The following is a 21,576-nucleotide window of genomic DNA, read 5'->3' on the forward strand; positions in this document are numbered from 1 at the left end:
ATATGAACATAAGTTAATGGTGTCTGTAATTTATTACTTTTCCCGTGTTAATATTTATATGTTTTACTATTGAACTAAGTAGACAGTATATGAACATAAGTTAATGGTGACTGCACTTTATTTACTTTTCAATAGTTGCAATTATAATGTTCATTTAGTGAACTATGAATACCGTACATGAACATAAGTTAATGGTGTCTGCAATTTATTTTTCTTTACAATAGTAATAATTATAATGTGCATTTACTGAACTAAGTAGACGGTACATGAACATAAGTCAATGGAGTCTGCTTTTTATTCACTTTTCGCGTGTTGATAATTATGTTGTCTACTATAGAACTAAGTAGACGGTACATGAACATAGGTTAATGGTGTCTGCAATTTATTTTCTGACCAATAGGTATAATTATGTTTATTTACCCTTATGACTTACTTCATTCGACCCTGATGACTTTCTTCTTTTGATTGTATGACATATTTCATTTGACCCTTATGACTTACTTCAGTTGACCCTCATGACTTACTTCATTTCACCCTCATGACTTTATTCATTTGACACTCATGACTTACTTAAGTGACACTGATGAAATACTTAATTTGACCATAATGATATACTTCACTGGACACTGAGAGAATTACCTTATTTGTAAAATATTGCAATGTAAATGGATGATGAGGAATGCAGATAAATCTTGATGTCGATGGAATTAGTATTTGTACAAAACTAGTGGTCAAAAGTAAATGATTGTAGAACAATAATTAGGGTGATTGTAGAAATATGACATATAATCAAGATTTAGGGTGATTGTAGAGATATGACATTAGATCAAGAGTAAGAGTGATTGTGGAAACATGATATATAATCAAGAGTTAGTGTGATGGTAGAAACATAAAAAAATAATAAAGAGTAAGTGTTACGGTAAAAATATAACAAATACTCAAGAGTGAGTGTGATGGTAGAAATATAACCTATAATCAAGAGTTAGTGTGATGGTAGAAATATAACCTATAATCAAGAGTTAGTGTGATGGTAGAAATATAACCTATAATCAAGAGTTAGTGTGATGGTAGAAATATATAACCTATAATCAAGAGTTAGTGTGATGGTAGAAATATAACATATAATCAAGAGTTAGTGTGATGGTAGAAATATAACATATACCAAGAGTTAGTGTATATTCCATGCATGTATTTTATTATCAAATGATGAAAGAATGAAATAAAAGGTACAAATGATTTCTTTTACTTGTTGTTTTTATGGTATTGAAGTCAAACTTACTGATTAAGATGTATATAAATGATAAACTGTACATTATATTGTATTCATTGCAATAATTGATTGGATGTGTTCGTGTAAAGTGGAATACTGTTATGGCCATCGCCAATGATTGTGGTGAACTGCAACGCGATACCGAAAGTACGACGATGAAAACGCGAACTCACGAAACTATGATAACGAAACCGCGACAGTAGGATTTTGAAAACACGACAGTACGATAACGAATACTCGATAACATGACAGTACGATGAACATAATGCAACAATTTATCGTATTTTCACCATCGGACTGTTGCCTTTTCATCATGGTAATATGGTGATGTCGCGTTTTCGTTATCGTAGTATCGCACTGTCGTGTTTTTTATCATCTTACTGTCGTGTTTTGATCATCATAATATCGTGTTTTCAGCATCGTACTGTCACGTTATCATCATCCTACTGTCGTGGTATCATCATCGTGCTGTCGCGTGTTCTCCATCGTACTGTCACGTTTTCGCCATCGTTCTGTCATGTTATTATCAGCATACTGTCGCGTTTTCATCATCGTACTGTCGCGTTTTCGCCATCGTACTGTCGCTTTTTCGCCATCCTACTGTAATGTTTTCACCACCATACTGTCGTGTTATCATCATCGTACTGTCGCGTTTTCATCATCGTACTGTCGCGTTTTCGCCATCGTACTGTCGCCTTTTCGCCATCGTACTGTCGCGTTTTTACCACCATAATGTCGGGTTTTCCTCATCGTACTGTCGTGTTATCATCATCTTGCTGTCACGTTTTCACCGTCGTATTGTCGTGTTCTTATCATCTTGCTGTCGCGTTTTCATCATCATACTGTCGCGTTTTCACCATTGTAATGTCGCGTTATCATCATCATCTTGCTGTCGCGTTTTCATAATCGTACTGTCATGTTATTATCATCTTGCTGTCGCGTTTTCATCATCGTACTGTCGCGTTTTCATCATTGTAATGTCGCGTTTTCATCGGTCACGTTTTCCTCATCGTACTGTCGCGTTTTCATCATCGTTCTGTCGCGGTTTCATCATCGCACTGTCGTGTTATCATCATCTTGCTGTCGCGTTTTGATTCTCGTACTGTCGCGATATCATCATCTTGCTGTCGCATTTTTATCATCGTACTGTCGCTTTTACATCATCGTACTGTCGCGTTATCATCATCCTACTGTGGCGTATTCATCATCTTACTGCCGCATTTTTATCATCGTTCTGTCGCTTTTTCATCATCGTACTGTCGCGTTATCATCATCCTACTGTCGCGTATTCATCATCTTACTGTCGCATTTTCATTATCGTATTGTCGTGTTATCATTATCGTTTTCGCGAAGCCGCGTCGCAACATTCCCTGCTGGGCTGGTCCAATTTATTCAATTTTAATACCATAGACATATTTCAATATGCCTTTCAAGGCAGCATCCTGCCATCAGTCCCCTGCATTACTTACATTACTTTGATCAAGTTTGCAATTATTGACATATGTTTGCTAACAAAGTAAAACCCCTCAAAACTTACGTTTCGTTGTCCTTCCCAATGCAGTAGCCACACTATTTTATATTTTACCTTGAAGTCAATTTGAACTTAGTATTAAAACATACGTGCTAAAACACTACAATAAATAAACACTATAAAACATACGTGCTAAAACACTACAATGAATCACTATTATTTACTTTTACGAGCTCCTTCTATTGTTGACCCGGCATTCATCCGAAATTTTAACCTTAATTTGTTTTGATAACTAATTTAAGCCTGAAAAAATTCTTAACATGTTCTTGATCTAAAGCATCTTCAGCATCAGAGAAAAAATATTTGAAATTTCTTTGTTCATTGCAAACGACGTAATGGAATCATGTCCATATAAGTCGTTTGTTTTGAATAAAATCGACAAAAATAACTAATGTTCGGAAGAATTGAACGTTTTAGACTTTATTTAGTGCTTTTAAAGCAAGCAAATAGTCAAACCAACTGCAGAAAGTACTATCTAGTAAAAACACATCAGCTTGCCAGGAAAAGACAACTCAGAAGAAAATATGTAAGTTGAATGCGGTTTATTTAATATGTTGATATTTGTATACAGCTATGTATGCTGAAATTTGTTTTTGTGCAAAAGTTGGCATCGTTAACCCACTTTCGGTCAAAAACCAGGTCGCTCAGCTGCCATTGTTATGATGCGAGCTTTTTTAAAAAAAAGTCGGTCATTAACGGCACGTCAATTTACTTAAAATGCACGCTTTCTACCGATAACGCCCGGGTTTTTGCGTTTTAACACACCACGATAACGGACCAAAAACACACATTGTATGCAATAATTTTAATTTAAGCACCCTTGACTTCGGTGCGTTCAGTAAGGCGAGCATTTACAAAACGCTCGCATTCGCTTCGTTTTGTAACCCTGTTGCAAGGCAGCGCATAAACTGCAAGCGGGGAACCAAACAGCAAACGTTCGCCGAAAACATCTATACTGAACGCACTACAGTTGGTTTCAAAGCAAGAACACGACCCTTTTATTCACACCAATCAGATCAGGGGTCATAACCCAATGTTGATTTCCGCAGACCATATTGTTTACGATGATAACCCTTGTAAACGATAGTTATCCTAAATTAGTGTTTGCCCTACATTGGCAGCCAATCAGGGGCGCTTTATTTTTAAAATGTTGAGATTCTTATTTGTGAAGATTCGTTACTTATTGCAGAAGACAACTCTTTATAACTAAGTAAATTGCAATAACTGCGCATGCGGATATAGTCACGCCTACTGTTTGTATTGCAATAGCCAGATTACTGTGTCAACTCTGATTTAAATGGCGTCACACTATCTTGCAGTGATTGACAGGTCTTTTTGAAAGGCGCACGGATTCATTTTAAAGCTGATGCCATTTGAAAGGTGCTTACACTAACAAGTCGGTCCTTTTTTTTAAGAAATTTCTCCGTGAGCTCCGCTTCTTTAAAGGGGCTGTACTCCGTATGATAAAATAGTGGAAACAGAAGAAAATTGTCGAAAACTGACATAAACATGGTATCGATATGTACAATGCATTGAAACTTACTAACTGAAATACCACATAGTTTACCATGTATTTAAGTTTAGCAGTTATTTCGTATTTTTCCATTAAAAAAGATTACTTAGTATGCCTACCAGGTAGAATTCATTCCTTATGCGTGATTGGCTAGTTGGCTAGTCGGTGTTATCACGTGATATTACCGAAGTAGGTGTATAGCTTAATTATGTCACCTTCCTAGAGTTAGCCGTCGTAGCTCAGTGGATACGAGTCTGGACTGCAATTTGGCGACACGGGTTCGAACCCGGTCTCCGACACAATTTTTTTTTACAATTTGGTACTTTTTTACAATTATGATATCAAAGCGTAACACATTCTTTAAGATAATTGTCATGAGAATCGTTACAGAAACATCATGTTTAAACCAGCCAGCTGGAACATACATGTATAATAAAATGTTTGGGGCACCCCCTAGGAACGGGACACACATCATGTTTAAACCAGCCAGATATAACATACATGTATTATAAAATGTTGGGTCACCCCCTTGGAACGGGACACACACCATGTGTAAACCAGACAGATAGAACATACATGTATAATAAACTGTTGGGGCCACCGCCTTGGAACGGGACACACACCATGTGTGAACCAGCCAGACAGAACCTACATGTATCAAATTTTTTTGGGGCCAATCCCTTGGAACGGGACACACACCACGTGTAAATCAGCCAGACAGAACACTACATGTATATTAAAATGTTGGGGCCACTCCCTTGGAACGGGACACACATCACGTGTAAACCATCCAGCAATAACCTACATGTATAATCAAATGTTGGGGCCACTCCCTTGGAACGGGACACACACCACGTGTAAACCATCCAGCAATAACCTACATGTATAATCAAATGTTGGGGCCACTCCCTTGGAACGGGACACACACCACGTGTAAACCAGCCAGATAGAACATACATGTATAATAACATGTTGGGGTCACTCCCTTGGATCGGGAAACACATCATGTGTAAACCAGACAGACAGAACACTACATGTTTAATAAAATGTTGGGGCCACCGCCTTGGAAGGGTCGACGAAACAGAAGTTTTGAGGGGTTTGATCTTATTTATGGAAATCCAAGCTGACAGTTGTTCAAACGTTTGAAAATTATTGTAAATTTAATCAAAGTACCGTAAGTACTGCAGGGAACTGTTTGCATAGTTAAAATGTATTTTCAACGTTTGTCGTGCTACCAGGAGAGGTAGATAGAAATATGTGCATGGTATGGAAAATATTTTCAAAACTTATAAAATGTACCATTCAACATACTGATGAATAACGTGTGATAATTGAACGAATTATCAAAAATACTAGTATATTAGAATCTCCAAAATATCTCTGGGTATTTAACTGTTATGAAAATACGAAACATTATTTTCTAAGATCCGATTAGTCACGAATTATACAATCCAGCATACGTAAATGGCACACACATAAAAAATAAAATCGAAGATTTGACGATAATCCAGACACTTTTGAATGTGTTATGTTAAATTTGATTACAAAACAACACAAATCAATGGTCAAGATTGTCTAGATTGTTTAAATATGCATAATTGTGAAGAAGACGAGCCAGTGCTCAGGTGGCTAGAGAAGAAAACAGACAAATATATATCTGGTGACATGCAGGACGAGATGCTGCAAGTCGTAGCACTGGAATTTCTTTAGGTAGCTGCAAACATCAGGCAATTCGGGAAACACGCCAATCCACATTTGGTAGTTTTCATGTCAGCAATTTTTTAAGCAAAACTTGAACTGTTAATACTACATTTACATACTTCTTGGATTTGTATATATATAGAAAAGACATTTTGGTCGTGAATGGTTATTCTGACTAAATTAACTTTTTGCCAAACCATCAAAATTATATTAGTAAAATTAATTTGCACTTGTTAACAATTAACTATCTGGGCTTGGGTTTGCATGCGCAGTTACTTCATTCCACCAGAGCTAGAATGTATTGTGACGAATTTTATCACTGCCGTGTAAAACTGAGAAAACATGTTCGGGATATAAATATAATAATGACATTTATGATTGATAGAAATCGCTATTTTGTTGTTTTTAACTTAAATAAGCTTTTCCAGAGTCAATAACATTATCTTAAAACGCAAAGCGGATCTTACAAGCCTGAATCTTATTTGATACTTAATTATACAATAGTTGTTTTGACCAGTTCAGAAAGCTGATCCTGGCAAATAAAATTGCTTGGATTTTGACCAATCAACGCTCAGTTTAAATGACCAATCTGGAGCTGCCCCCCATGCGACCAGTGCCATATCTTGGCGCTGGAGTGCCTGAAGGCCCCACCACCAACGGGATTACCGCGATTGGTTGGAATAACTTTTATTCCCCAGACGAGCCTCACAGGGTGCGTAAGATCGGGCGGAACAAGCCTTATTTTATATGTTCACCCTAGACAGGAGGACCATGATAGGTGTATAAAATGTCAGGGGTTTAGGCATAAGGCCCCTAAGTGCATATTTTAAGTAGCATGTGGTAGGTGGGCTTTCGCACAATCTAATATGTTTAGCAAAAATCAAAACCGTAAACTGTAAAAACTGTGGTAATTCACACTAAGCTGCCTACAGGCAGTGTGTATCTATTTAAAGACCTGAGGCATCGCAACCATCATGGCTGCTCATTGTATAACACTGAAAGCAGCTGAAGATATATCCCGTGAAATGGAATCACTATTTCCCCAAAATGTTAACCACCATAGCCCTGCTACAAACCGGTCCTCCCATAACTCTAGTATAAAGGCATAACAAAAAGGTAACACTGGAATATTAAATTGATATGAAACAACCCCAATATGTGGTCATAGCCCAATTCCAAATATGGTTACATTTTTAAAGGTTAATAACTCAATAAGTTAATGGCCACTAAAAATATCTAACCATTTTTTTATCTCTAGTTAAAACACCGTTCATGCCCTTATATAGAAAATAAAAATAAGACAAACTTGGTAAAATCTTAAAATGAAAGAAATTCAGACAATTTAAGAAATTTAGGATAGGTCCGCAAGGCTGAGGTGGTCCCATGTGGCCATCATATAACTTGCCAGCGCACCCCTGCAGTGGTCCATAGACACCTGGTCAACTGAAGGCTAGGAGGATTAGTTAAGTCGTAGACTTTACTCCTAGTCTCCAATGGGCAAACCCAAAATATCTAATCTCCTCTGCATGTTTAATATCATTATAAATGGATAAGGATTTAAAAATATGTTCATTCAAGTGTTAGGGTGTTTCCGCCAATAAACACTCGGAAGTAAAATAGTTTACTGATTCAAGTATGATTGATATATTGTGCATTCAAGAAACTAAGAGGACTAACTAAAAAAACAATCCCCGGCTATCACATTTATTAAATTTCAAATCATACAAACTTAAATGATAATGTTTCTGCAGGCTTAACATTTTATTAAGTATAATGTTCAATACCATGCCCTGCAGGTCACTGTTCCCTTGAAAAATATGGAGGCACGTCCATCGAGGCACTGGCAATTATTGCTCACCATACAAAGCACCAGCTCTTTGTTCTAAAACATGTCTACTCTCGGGGTTGTGATATTCAGGCACTTCACACACAGGAGAGTAATATACGGAGTACAACCAATATAATGAAACTGGTATACACTGGTGACTTTAATGAACATCACCCAGGTTGGGGTTGTTCAAGAGTCTGTAAATATTGTGAGAACGTCTGTACCTGGATGGAAATATCAACCCATGTGTAATGGCCTCACCATAGTCAGTGTCTGTTTGACAGGTGTTACGTCATGTGGGGTCCTAGACGACAATTTAGGGTCGGATCTCTTTCCTTGCCATACTGCCCTCCAAAAGGTAAAACGAACGTCAAATTCACGGGAGAGTCGTCTGCCAGATTTTAATTTTGAAAAGGCTGACTGGTATAAATTCACATTATTGTGTCTTGGACTTTCTCTCTCTGACTTTTATCTGAATGATCTGGAGCATTTTAATCGTCAGTTGACTGACAAAATCCTGTCCATAGCTTGGAGTAGTATCCCCTCCTCCGGTTATTAACCCAAACGTCAAACGGTCCCATAGTGGACGGACAAATGCTCCAAAGCTGTACAGGGTATAAAATAAGCATTTAATAACCTTAAAATAAACCCCTCGCCTGACAATATGATTTTATAAAGGTTTTTTGAAACTTAAGCTAAAAATGTGATTCCAAGGATCCTAGGGATTTTTGTAACAAGGTTCACTGAATTAAAGGTCATTCTACCTGCCCTGTACCACTACTTAGATAAAGAGATAATATTGCCAACAATCCCATTGAAAAGGCTCAATTTTTAATCGCACATAAAAAATCAGTATTCGGTGATAGAATCTTCCGCCTGAAGATTTGGTATTTACTTCTCTCACTTAGTGAGCTTAAATCAGCCATTGGCAGCAGGAGGAAGTCCGCCAACGGAGCTGAATCTATTATCTGGTGTTTGGGCACATTCCGGTTTCAAACCATAAAATCTGGTTGCATCTTTATAACTTAGTCTGGCGAGGTTTGGTGGTTCCGTCCGAGAGGATAACGGCCCTCGTTGTGCGTCTTCAAAATTCTGGAAAGACAAAAACGATCCTAAGTCATATACGTCCATATGTTTACCCTCACATGCGGGCAAACTTCTTGCAATTAAGGTAAAAAACAGGGTTAACCATTGGTCCATAGATTGGGGCTTTAAAATTTCAAACAACAAAAACTATGCTGTTTGGCAACACTTTAGGAGATCAAAATATCATTTTAAAATTAAAATGTTTTACGTTTTTAAAGCCTTTACCTCGACCCATATCTCTCATTCATCTTACAACATGTTAAGATAAGAAAATAATGATGTGAAAAGGACTTGAACCTAATGATAGTATTATGTCGAACATATTTTGGGTCAGACAAACACAGTCTTCTGGTTATTCCCTAATTACGTTCAAAAATAGACTATGGAGCTCAAGTATATACTAATGCTTCTGTAAGCGGGGGTATAATATAACGCCTTTATAGGTCTTGAATATATATTTATTGTAGATGTTGAAGATGAAGCCTGCAATATAAAAGATGATTCATCACCTTTTTGCAGTAGTATTTAATAATAACACAATAATTAATGATAATTACACAATATATACATATATATAATGAATAAAAGTAAAACAATACACTCGATCTAATATGAAATAAAAATCTAACCTACCGGCAGCAAAATACTCTTTTGCAAGAATATTAAACACTTTACGTAAACAATGAATAGTGGTCCGTTGGTTGCAGTGTTCAGTACAGGAATGAGTGACCGGGAAAGTTAGCACGGGTAAATTGATTAGTAAAAGCGCCCTCTATAAATCTATAAATAGGTAAATCACTCATACTGTACCAACTACTTTCATACGTCACAAACTTAAACATTTACGTACATGTACATACATAACAAGACAATGACACAACATTAACTACGAGCAGAACATGATCGCGCTTTATTAATTAATATAATGAATTTATTCCATTTATTTTTCAACATGTTGGTAATAATTTTATATCAGAGTAACAAAATATATGCTTGTTTTTAGAATTAACTTTACATTATTGATCAAATCATCAACAAATATAATCAAACTGTAGTGAAATAGCCATATGGTATTAACACACTGTTAACACATACAAATTGGAACCTTGACGTTTAATAGTAAAATCAAAAAGTTTTAGAAATACTCATGACCTGTTCTTTATAAATAATTAACTTAAAGTTTAACATTTTTCGAACTTTCAACAAAATCAGAATGTTTTACCGTCTCGTTTAAAACAATTAAAGGTTTGAAATTCTCAACCTTTTTCAGCCGTGACTGTAAGTAAGAAAATCATCAAAGAAGCTAATGTTTATGTGTTAAACTGAAATTAACTACTTCTTAATGACATTACTGTAAAATCTTCTGCAAAAATGAAAGTTTATGACAAAATAAAAGAGAAAAATGAAATATGCTTCTGGATCGATTCGTACCGCTACCATGAAACCCTCAAAAGATTTGAAGTCATGTGCGTAACAACATAATGGCTAAAGCATTAAAAGTGAAGAGTTTTCTTGTGGAGGTTTTCATTAGGGGTGTGCTACCTTAACTAATGGGCTAGGAAACTGTCCCGGAAAATATGCAACCCGGTAAGTGAAGTATTGGGGCCCGGCTACTTCATCTAAACTAAATACACAGGGCTACAGAAAGAAGTTGGAAAGGACAGGGTGCTAGGTCAGATATTGGCACTTTAGATGCACATTGAACGAGCCCAGAAATGGGCACTTGCAATGGTCAATGTTCAATTCTTATTGTGTATGTGTTGTAACTACTTTCAATACTAAAAAAAATGTTATGTATACCTTAACTGTTTTTTTTACTTTAGTATCAAAATTATGTATAATTATTATTTTGATACTTAATGGTAAGCTCAGAGCTGTGCCCTTTGGTCCATACACACATAAAGCATTTTTGAGGGGCCATGACAAGAGATGTAAATTTACCAGACCTGACGCCTTCTATGGTTCCTCTCAAGATCCTTCAGTATACATTTCTATCGCTAAGGAATCGCCAAAGAATCTAAATGTTTCCGCACCTCGTCAAAGATAAAACTATTTCTCATATTGATTAAACTTATGCTGAGCATCTTAAAATATACACTGACGGGTCTAAAAACCGGTTATCTGACATAGTTGCATGTGCCTTTTATATTCCATCCCAAACTATTTAAAACGCTAAATGACTCAGCAATCACATCCTTATCTTTTCGGTATAATGCCTGGCTATTTAAGATGCATTGGACTGGGTTATCAGTAACAAGTCCATACATACTGCCTCTCAGACTCGTTATCATCATTGCAGTCTATAGAAAACGAGACAGAAGCTCTAGACCCGATATAATTAAAGATTTTTTGGAACCGAATAATAAGTGTCTGGAGAACAACTAAACGGTTACCGTGGTATGGGTCCCACGTCGGCTGGTAGGGGAATGAAGTGGTTGAAGCCTAGGATTGTCTAAGGGATGTGGAGGTGAATTTTATATTGCACACACATAGGTCTTTTCTCTAGCCTTTTACAGGTCCTAAACGTATGTTGCACTCACAGAGGTCTTTGCACTAGCCTGTCGACACGTCCCAAACGAATGGCGGCCTAAAACATACAATAATACATTTGATAGGGTCTCGGTGAGTCTTCAACCACCTATCAGATACTCTGCTTCCTTAAGAATAGACAAATAGACAAATGTTTAACGAGAGTAAGATTGGGCGAAATACTTCTTCCGGGGTGGACCTTAGGACATCTGGTTTCGGTTTCAACATTATTAATAGTCTGACCCCAGCAGGGCCGTCCGGAGGTCTGTCTTCAAATCACTTGCTAAACTCCTGGTTGACTGCCAGACAACCGTCAAGATTTAAATAAATAATGAAATACCTATTGGAATTGAAACCACGGATTATTAGAGCATTAACTGAAATAATTTACTCTTGATCAAAATTTATTCATACATGTTAATTAACTTTTTATACAGAGGATGCTCTCGGGGGAAGGGGTGATAATGTCTGATCATGTCTGCCCTCCTTGGATGTATCTTCCTTTAAGTATTCACTAGTTTTGGAGTTTTACTAGTTTTCCTTCAAACTTCAGGATCGCCTGAACAATTTGGTCGATTTTCTGGAAGCTGACGGTACAAATTTTATTATCGGCCCCACTGTTATGGTAAACATATTTTAACATGTTTTTGTATAAAATACAACTTTTTTTTGGAAGTACAGTCGAACCTCGGTATGTCGACGTCGGATAAGTCGACTTTCCGGTTATGTCGACTTTTTTCCGGTCCCGAATTTATTCCTTCTTATTCTGTATAAAATAAATCTGTTTGTGTCGATTTTTTATCTCGACTTTTTCGCTATGTCGACTGTTCTGGACCGATTTCAGTTTATCCTTCCTTTCAATCTGTAAGCAATTTTAGAATCTATATCGATTCGATAGTGGCTTAAGGGAGGCAACTCTTTCATGCTTATCTCGAGTTCTTGAGGAAGTTGGAGAGTTGTTGTTCCTTAATTTTCGGAGACATTCGGACTTGTACGTCGTTTGTTTGTGTCTCGTTATTTCCCCTTAGAATGGATGCGCTGTGATTGAGCTCCAACATTTTGGCATTTTGTATGGTCCCGCACACTCTGTAAGTACAGATACTTTGCTATATGGTAGATTATGATTTGGTTGTCATGCATCTGCTAAAGTTTTAAACCGTAATTTAGTAGGAAGGTAATGTTATCATTCAGAATTTCTGCATGCTGTTCCCGCCATTCTAAAAATAGACGAGTGGAGTTTCTTAGTGACGTCACTTCATTGTTTTTAGAATGGAATGTTTGGAGTTTCCTAAGGTCGCCAAGTACATGTTATGTAGGACGATGTTTTAACAGTAACTTCGTTTTAAATCGATAAAATAAGTATTTTAAATCGTTTCAAAGTATTGGACACCGTAATAATGTGCGTAATAATGTGCTTGAGATTAGAGTACAGATAATTTGATATTTCTTCGTACTTATAATGGGTATGGATTTCAGCTCCAATTTATTAATGTTGCAAACAGTGTCAACCCAGATCGGTCACATGATTATGTCATTCTGTGTTTGGAATCACACTGTTTGATATTAAAGATGAATCTTACTGCTGCATAATGGTTTTAATATGTTCTTGTATATATGATGGTGTACGATCTAGTCACAAGTTGTTTTGTTTATTTGTAGTTTTTCACCGCACGCAACGTTATACGTCTCAACACATTGTAACCTATCGAGATGAGGATAATAAAATGGTGACACTAGCTGTGGATTGTTATGTCATTGAAAATCCTAGTGACAGCATAGTGAAAAAAGAGTCATCTAGGGACAACATATGGACAGCTGGACCAGCATCTACATAGTTACCCACCATATCACGTTGAATCATGGCAGATGAAGAAACTAGAAAACGAACAATGACAGATAAAGGTTTAGAACATTACGAAGAAACGCGTTCAAAGTTTTATAAAAAGGTGCAAACGTCCTATGATCGACTTTGTAGTACATTGGAAGAGACTAATGTGGATCTGGAGAACCCAGAGGCGAATAAAGTGTTGTTGGACAGACTCCATAGTGCTCATGCTACATATTTAACTGTATCATCAGAGTTTGCAGACTTTTTGTCGAGAAGTATAACCGAGAGTAGTAAAGCCGAGCTTGAAGAATTTGACAAACAGGTGAAGTTGATAGGAGATCGCGTAAGTGAAGCCGTGCAAAAGATAAATGACATTATAGGGACTTCAAAAGCCGCTGTTTCTATTAGATCAAAGTCATCACATGGTTCCAAGGAGTCTCATGTGTCATCTTCGTCTAGTTCTCGTGCTCGCGCAGATACAGCTCGTATTCGTTTAGAATACGCTAAGAGAGAGGCCGAGCTGATGAAGAAGATGGCTCTAATTGAAGAAGAACGTCTGTTAGCAGTTGCCAGAGCATCGAGGGTAAAGCAAGAAGTTAGTGCAGACTTAAATGTGCTGAAGGTAGAGGGTGATGTTGCTGTAGCAGAAATAGAAGCGTCATACGCAGAAGAAGCTGATGGTGTGTCAAGAAATGCGGACTTTGACTTGACGTATGAAGCTGCAAGTGAAAGGTCAAAAAACTATATAGATAATTTACCAGAAATTCCTAGAGCTGGAGCAGCAGGCACACAGAGTAAACCTACAGTGTATGCCTCTCGCGATCCAGATAGACACTTTGAATGCGATAATGTGAGTCATAACTCAGAGAGATACCTCAAAGAGAATCATTGTGAAGAAGAGCAAGCAAGAGTACGTGTACATCAAGAATCAGTTTTAAGGAATTCCGATGCTGACATTTTAACAAGTTTCCTTTTGCGAAAAGACATTATGCCACAAAGATTGAAAAAATTCAACGAGAAACCACAATCATTCGGTGTGTGGAAAACTACGTTTAAAAGCGTCATGAAAGAATTGAAAGTTACCCCAACAGAAGAGATTGACTTGTTGGTAAATAACTTGGGTTCAGAATCACAGATATGGGCAGAGAGCATACATTCAGCAAATGCTTCCAATCCAGAGCATGGCTTAGAACTCATCTGGGAAAGGTTAGACAACTGCTATGGATCCCCTGAGAAAGTTGAAGCTTCCCTGAAATTGAGAATTAGAAAGTTCCCCCAGTTGACTAACAAAGACAATAAACGTCTGTATGAACTGAGTGATCTTTTGCTCGAAGTATTTTCAGTTAAAAAGGACCCTCAATTTGCCACACAGTTTGCTGCCTATGACTCATCCTCTGCTGTTAATGAAATTGTGTGCAAGCTGCCATTTAATATGCAACAAAAGTGGATCTCCCATGCTGCAAGGTACAAAAAGGAACACAAAGTAACATTTCCACCTTTTTCTGTATTTGTAGAGTTTGTGCGTGACAATAGCAAGATCCGTAATGACCCAGCATTTCAGTGGGAACATCAAGTGGTCGAAGCTTGCCCCAAACCTAAACAGAGACAGAGCTCTTCTATAAACGCGCGTGTAGTCAATCGTAAAACTGACATCCACATAGGCAGTGAAATCAGTGACGACAAGATGAAGAATGATCAGATCACACGATGTCCCATTCACAGATCTGGACACGGTTTGAAAGAGTGCAAAACCTTTGCGAACATGACTTGGGAAGAAAGGCGAAAATTGCTGAAAGAAAAGGGTATATGTTACAGGTGTATTTCTTCAAGTGATCATGCTTCCACAAACTGTCCAGTTTCTGTCACCTGTGAAATATGCATGAAGAAAAATCATCTTACTGCTATGCATCGAGATAGAACTGAATTTAATGTGCGAAACTCGGCTGTACCTGCATCTGACCAAAGCAAAGTGACAGTTTCTTCAAAATGTACTTCTCTGTGTGGCCAAGGCTTTAGGGGCAGATCCTGTGGCAAAATCGTTCTGGTCGACGTAGCTTACAAAGGTCATGAAAATACAGAACGTGTATACGCCATTCTAGATGATCAAAGCAATCGCTCATTGATAAGCCCTGAACTCTGCAACAAACTAAACGTTTCCGGTGAATCGACAGAGTACACACTATCCTCGTGTTCAGGTAGTAGCGTTATGGCGGGGAGACGTGTTTCAGGCCTGACAGTGTCATCTAAAGGTGCTCCAAGGGGTTCCAGATTTGGATTTGAACTACCCACATTAATCGAATGTGATGCCATTCCACAAGATACATCAGAAATCCCGACACCAGAAGTTGCACGTAGCTTTGCACATCTGAAGAAGATTGCCTCATTCATGCCGCCACTAGAACCTGACTGCGGTATCGAGCTGCTAATAGGCAGAGACTTGCTGGAAGTCCACCACGTAATTGACCAGATAATAGGGCCCAAAGATACGCCATTTGCCTTACGCCTTCCCTTAGGCTGGGTTATCGTTGGGGAAGTGTGTCTTGGCAGAGTACACCAGCCAGACTCTGTCAATACATACTTTACGAGCATTTGCAAAGACGGGCGAGAGACCATCTTCAGACCATGCCCATCTTACCTGACTGTGAAGGAACCAGATTTCTCAGATGATGTGGTCTTCAGGAGACAACCCGATGACAACAAAGTTGGCCTGTCCGCCGAAGACAGAAGTTTCCTCAGAATTATGAATTCCGAGTTTGCAATGGACAAATCTGGACAGTGGACTGCACCATTGCCCTTTAAGTCGCCTAGACCTATGCTTCCAGACAACAAGGAGCAAGTGTTTAAACGTGCAGTATCCTTGAAGAAGAGCCTGGAACAGAATCCAGAGAAATGCCAGCAGCTTGTCCAGTTCATGCAGAAAATCTTCGACAATGGTGCGGCAGAAAAGGCTCCGACTCGGGATGAAGATGGTAAAGAGAACTGGTACCTGCCATTATTCGGGGTGTACCATCCCAAGAAACCGGATCAAATAAGAGGTGTTTTTGATTCCTCGGTTGCCTTCAGGGGTCAATCTCTTAATGATCTATTGCTCTCAGGACCAAATTTGACCAACAATCTACTTGGTGTTTTACTCCGTTTTCGCAGAGATAAGTATGCAGTATCTGCCGACATAGAGCAAATGTTCTATCGCTTCCTAGTGAATAACGAACACAGAGACTTCCTGCGGTTCTTTTGGTTTCAAAACAACAACCCCGAGCTGCCATTCACTGTTTTCCGCATGAAAGTTCATGTTTTCGGGAACAAACCTTCACCTGCAGTTGCCACCTATGGATTGCGCAAGGCTGTTGAGTCTGTCGACAAGGACATACAACAGTTTGTTGCCAAAGATTTCTATGTGGATGACGCATTGACATCTAAGCCAACACGAGAACAGGCTGTTAGCTTGTTGCAACGGACCAGAAAGGCTCTGCAAGAAAATGGTCAAATCCATCTTCACAAAATCGTCTCAAATGATGTTGACATTATGAACCAGTTTCCTAAGGTGGAGCTTAGCACAACCCTGAAAGACATGGATTTAGGCGATACACTCCCTATGCAGCAGAGTCTAGGGCTAACCTGGGACATCAACTCAGATATGTTCTCATTCACTGCTCCAAGTGTTGACAGACCATTTACGAGGCGAGGACTTCTATCAACCATGAATAGTATTTTTGATCCTATTGGTTTTGCTGCACCTTTCACAATTAGTGGGAAAATCTTGCTTCGTGAGGCTTGTTCAGTTGGAAGTGCTTGGGACGACCCTTTGCCAGAAACATTTCATAAAGAGTGGGTTCAGTGGAAGAAAAATCTTGAGATGCTGAATGGCTACAAGGTTTCTCGCATGTATATACCAGACTCTCTAAGCTTGGCCAAAGACTATCAAATCCACGTCTACTCCGATGCATCTGAGAGTGCTATAGCGGCCGCTGCCTATGTCGTCGTTGAATCCAGTGACCAACCACAAGTGGGCTTTATCATGGGAAAAGCCAAGCTGGCTCCTAAAACTGGACACACAATACCTAGACTAGAATTATGTGCAGCCGTTTTGGCCACAGAAGTGGCATCATTTGTATCGCATCAATTGGACATTCCATCATCATCATTTCAGTTCTTCACAGATAGCATGGTGGTGTTGGGCTATATCGGGAATAAGACCCGTAGATTCTATACATATGTGAGCAATAGGGTTGCACAAATCCATGAATTCTCTGAGCCTGAACAGTGGCAATACATTTCTACTGAATATAATCCTGCAGATTCAGCCACTAGGGCATCTTCTGAGAATATCCATACAGTGCTAGAGAAATGGCATAGTGGGCCGAATTACCTTATTGGAGAACAAAAAGAAAGAGATGTGAAAGAGTTTCCTCTTCAGTGTCCTGAGGAAGATTCAGAGGTTCGCCCAGAAGTTGTAGTAAAGGCGACAAATGTAAAGAGTTCCATGGATCCAGTTGCTAAAGCCTGTGAGCGCTTCTCATCTTGGAAGAAATTGGTGTTAGCGTTTAGCTTGCTCATTCATATTGCCAGGACGTTCTCAAAACGCAATGACTGTAAGTGTTCTGGATGGCATGTGTGTGAGAAGAGATCCTCTCCTGCTGTTCGAATAGATGCAGAGCAATTTATACTGTCTGAACTCCAGAAACGGCATTATGCTGAAGAAATTTGTGCATTGAAGGCCGGCAAGCCCATTCCCAAGAAAAGCGCAATAATTTCCTTATCCCCTTATTTAGATGAAAATGGGATACTCAGAGTCGGTGGCCGCCTTCGAAAGCTACGGAAAAGCCAGGGAATTAAAGTTGTTAACCCTTTGATCGTCCCAAAAGGTCATGTAGCAACACTGTTAGTTCGACATCATCATGAAAGGGTCCAACACCAGGGCCGACACCTCACGGAAGGGGCTGTCCGCAATGCAGGTTTGTGGATAATCGGTGGCAAGCGTTTAATTGGCAGTGTTTTACATCACTGTGTAACTTGCCGAAAGCTTCGTGGAAAGACCGCTGAACAGAAAATGGCCGATTTGCCACAAGATCGTCTTACTTCCTCACCGCCCTTCACACACGTTGGAGTGGATGTGTTTGGCCCTTGGACCGTGGTGACAAGACGTACCAGAGGAGGTAGTGCAAATTCAAAACGCTGGGCTGTGCTTTTCACATGTTTGTATAGTAGAGCTGTCCATATTGAGCTACTAGAGGAGATGTCTACGTCCTGTTTCATAAATGCAATGCGCAGATTTATTGCAATTCGCGGAAAAGTGTCAGAATTTCGGTCGGATCGTGGCACAAACTTTATAGGAGCAGCCTCCGAGCTTGGTATGAAAACGGTCTGTGTAGAAGATGACCAATTTCAGACCTACTTACAAGACAATGAAATAATTTGGCGTTTCAATCCGCCGTATGCCTCCCATTTTGGTGGCGTTTGGGAAAGAATGATCGGGATTGCTCGTCACATTCTAGATGCAATGCTACTAGACTTCAAACAAGGAAAACTTACTCATGAAGTTCTCTCAACCTTAATGGCAGAGGTTACCGCTATCATGAACTCCAGGCCTCTTGTCCCAGTTTCTACAGATGTTGAAGAACCATTTGTCCTATCACCGGGAATGCTACTTACACAGAAATCTCCCGAGATAGTTTGCAGTTTCCGCGACATAGGTGTGAAAGATATGTACCACTCTCAGTGGAAGACAGTGCAGTTTCTGGCAAATATTTTCTGGAAACGTTGGAAGGGTGATTTTCTGTCATCTCTACAGACGAGGAAGAAGTGGGCGTCGCCTTGTGAAAACATCAAAGCTGATGATGTAGTTCTATTACGCGATCGAGATTGTGCGCGCAATGAATGGCCTATGGGTCTTGTGACAAAGGCATTTCCTAGTGACGACGGACTTGTTAGAAAGCTGCAAATCAGGGTTATCAAGAATGGAAAGCAATGCCTTTATGTGAGACCAATTAAAGAAGTTGTTTTGCTTGTGTCGTCGTAGAAAGCAGCAACAACAGAAGAATGTTTCAGAAATCTTATTTAACTGAGGCATAAAGATTTTGTGTAAAATATGTTTTATTCTTGAAAGTATTTTGAAGTTGTTCCTTTCAAAGTCAGAACTTAAACATAAGTTCCCGCTCAGAAGCCTTTATGCACAATCAAATTTAGTTTGCTTTCTGCATAAATATCTTCTTGCGAAATTAGAAAACATACCTTACATGAATTTTTTTAATTTTCTGCTATGTTAATGATTTGCTACACTAAAGTCTTTATGCAACGTTCGCGCAATATCAGTGTTAATATGTGCAGAAGCCTTCGGGTAATTCTCTGTGTGCCTAATGAGTATCTCCTCAAAGGAAAATCATCCAAAACATTTTGCTCTCCGAACTGGTGTCCAATCCGGAAAGACCTGCAATGAGGGCCTTTCTAATGAGACTTCTGTGAAACGGCATTAAGAAAGGCATATGTTAACACATGCTCGAGAGAAACTTTCAGCGACTCGAGACAGCAACTATGCTTGTATGAACTTTGAGATATTAAGTCAGTCTTTTAATCATAAAAATATTAGTCTTTGATACAATGTGTTAATATCTCTTCAGATATTGCATTTGACTGTATTTATTCTTAAGTATGCCATTTTTTATGTAGTCATGGTATAAGTTTGAATAATTACAGTAAACCTGTGTATTCCAAGACTTACTTGGAAAGATGCTTAAGAAAATGGTTTAAGTCTTGTGGTTATATCCTTTGATATAAGACGGGGAGTGTTCTGGACCGATTTCAGTTTATCCTTCCTTTCAATCTGTAAGCAATTTTAGAATCTATATCGATTCGATAGTGGCTTAAGGGAGGCAACTCTTTCATGCTTATCTCGAGTTCTTGAGGAAGTTGGAGAGTTGTTGTTCCTTAATTTTCGGAGACATTCGGACTTGTACGTCGTTTGTTTGTGTCTCGTTATTTCCCCTTAGAATGGATGCGCTGTGATTGAGCTCCAACATTTTGGCATTTTGTATGGTCCCGCACACTCTGTAAGTACAGATACTTTGCTATATGGTAGATTATGATTTGGTTGTCATGCATCTGCTAAAGTTTTAAACCGTAATTTAGTAGGAAGGTAATGTTATCATTCAGAATTTCTGCATGCTGTTCCCGCCATTCTAAAAATAGACGAGTGGAGTTTCTTAGTGACGTCACTTCATTGTTTTTAGAATGGAATGTTTGGAGTTTCCTAAGGTCGCCAAGTACATGTTATGTAGGACGATGTTTTAACAGTAACTTCGTTTTAAATCGATAAAATAAGTATTTTAAATCGTTTCAAAGTATTGGACACCGTAATAATGTGCGTAATAATGTGCTTGAGATTAGAGTACAGATAATTTGATATTTCTTCGTACTTATAATGGGTATGGATTTCAGCTCCAATTTATTAATGTTGCAAACAGTGTCAACCCAGATCGGTCACATGATTATGTCATTCTGTGTTTGGAATCACACTGTTTGATATTAAAGATGAATCTTACTGCTGCATAATGGTTTTAATATGTTCTTGTATATATGATGGTGTACGATCTAGTCACAAGTTGTTTTGTTTATTTGTAGTTTTTCACCGCACGCAACGTTATACGTCTCAACACATTGTAACCTATCGAGATGAGGATAATAAAATGGTGACACTAGCTGTGGATTGTTATGTCATTGAAAATCCTAGTGACAGCATATCGACCTCGTTTTTCAGTCGCAGTGGTCGAATTTCACACATTTCCTATGCTCTTTATGTCGAACTGTAGATCGAGACGTAGTTGAGAAAATAGTCATGACGGTTTGCAGCATGTCGCAAAATACCGTGCGTGTCAATATAACAAACTGTCATAATTGGAGGATACAAAAATGTAATTGGTAAGTGCGAATAGTTAAAGTTGTTTGCTTTTGTAATTAATTAAAGAGACATTTATTGCTCAAGCTCTTTGGTGTTGTATAAAACATAAACATTTTATTGATTAGATATCCATCATCGTTTCCAGTCAATGGCCGTATATACAAAGCGAAAATAGATAAGAAGAATTTATAGAAAATATAGAAGACAATAGCCTGCAGAAGTTAATAAACTGACAATTTGCGAACCTGTAGTGAACATTTAGCCCTCCATGACTTTGTGAACTAGTAAGCTCGACAGAAAGACATTAATTATTGTGAAAAACAAAAGCCAAGGTCAAACGTTGGTTTTTTGCAGTGTTCTCTCCCTTGTGTATTTATTATTTATTTCCCTTTAGCTTTC

At 38.5% G+C, this 21,576-nt stretch overlaps 2 protein-coding genes across 4 annotated transcripts; both read left to right on the plus strand.

The window, feature by feature from the left end:
• The first annotated feature begins 12,368 nt into the window (after positions 1 to 12,368).
• LOC128204401 (uncharacterized) lies at positions 12,369 to 16,894 on the plus strand. Its single transcript, XM_052905818.1, has 3 exons — positions 12,369 to 12,546; positions 13,118 to 16,754; positions 16,885 to 16,894. The coding sequence occupies exons 2-3, from the start codon at positions 13,318 to 13,320 to the stop codon at positions 16,892 to 16,894; spliced, it is 3,447 nt and encodes a 1,148-aa protein (XP_052761778.1). The 5' UTR covers positions 12,369 to 12,546; positions 13,118 to 13,317.
• Positions 16,895 to 16,900: 6 nt separating this feature from the next.
• LOC128205685 (uncharacterized) lies at positions 16,901 to 21,515 on the plus strand. 3 transcript variants are annotated; one of them, XM_052907539.1, is made up of 3 exons: positions 16,901 to 20,329; positions 20,901 to 21,197; positions 21,303 to 21,515. In XM_052907539.1, exon 1 carries the CDS (start codon positions 16,921 to 16,923, stop codon positions 19,300 to 19,302), a length of 2,382 nt encoding a protein of 793 aa, XP_052763499.1. In that variant the 5' UTR covers positions 16,901 to 16,920; the 3' UTR covers positions 19,303 to 20,329; positions 20,901 to 21,197; positions 21,303 to 21,515. The 3 variants fall into 3 exon arrangements, with proteins under 3 accessions (XP_052763499.1, XP_052763500.1, XP_052763498.1); XM_052907540.1 differs by having other exon boundaries at positions 21,323 to 21,515; XM_052907538.1 differs by having other exon boundaries at positions 20,901 to 21,317.
• The last annotated feature ends 61 nt before the right edge of the window (positions 21,516 to 21,576 follow it).

This window comes from Mya arenaria, chromosome 10 (assembly GCF_026914265.1).
Source record: "Mya arenaria isolate MELC-2E11 chromosome 10, ASM2691426v1".
Taxonomy (NCBI): domain Eukaryota; kingdom Metazoa; phylum Mollusca; class Bivalvia; order Myida; family Myidae; genus Mya; species Mya arenaria.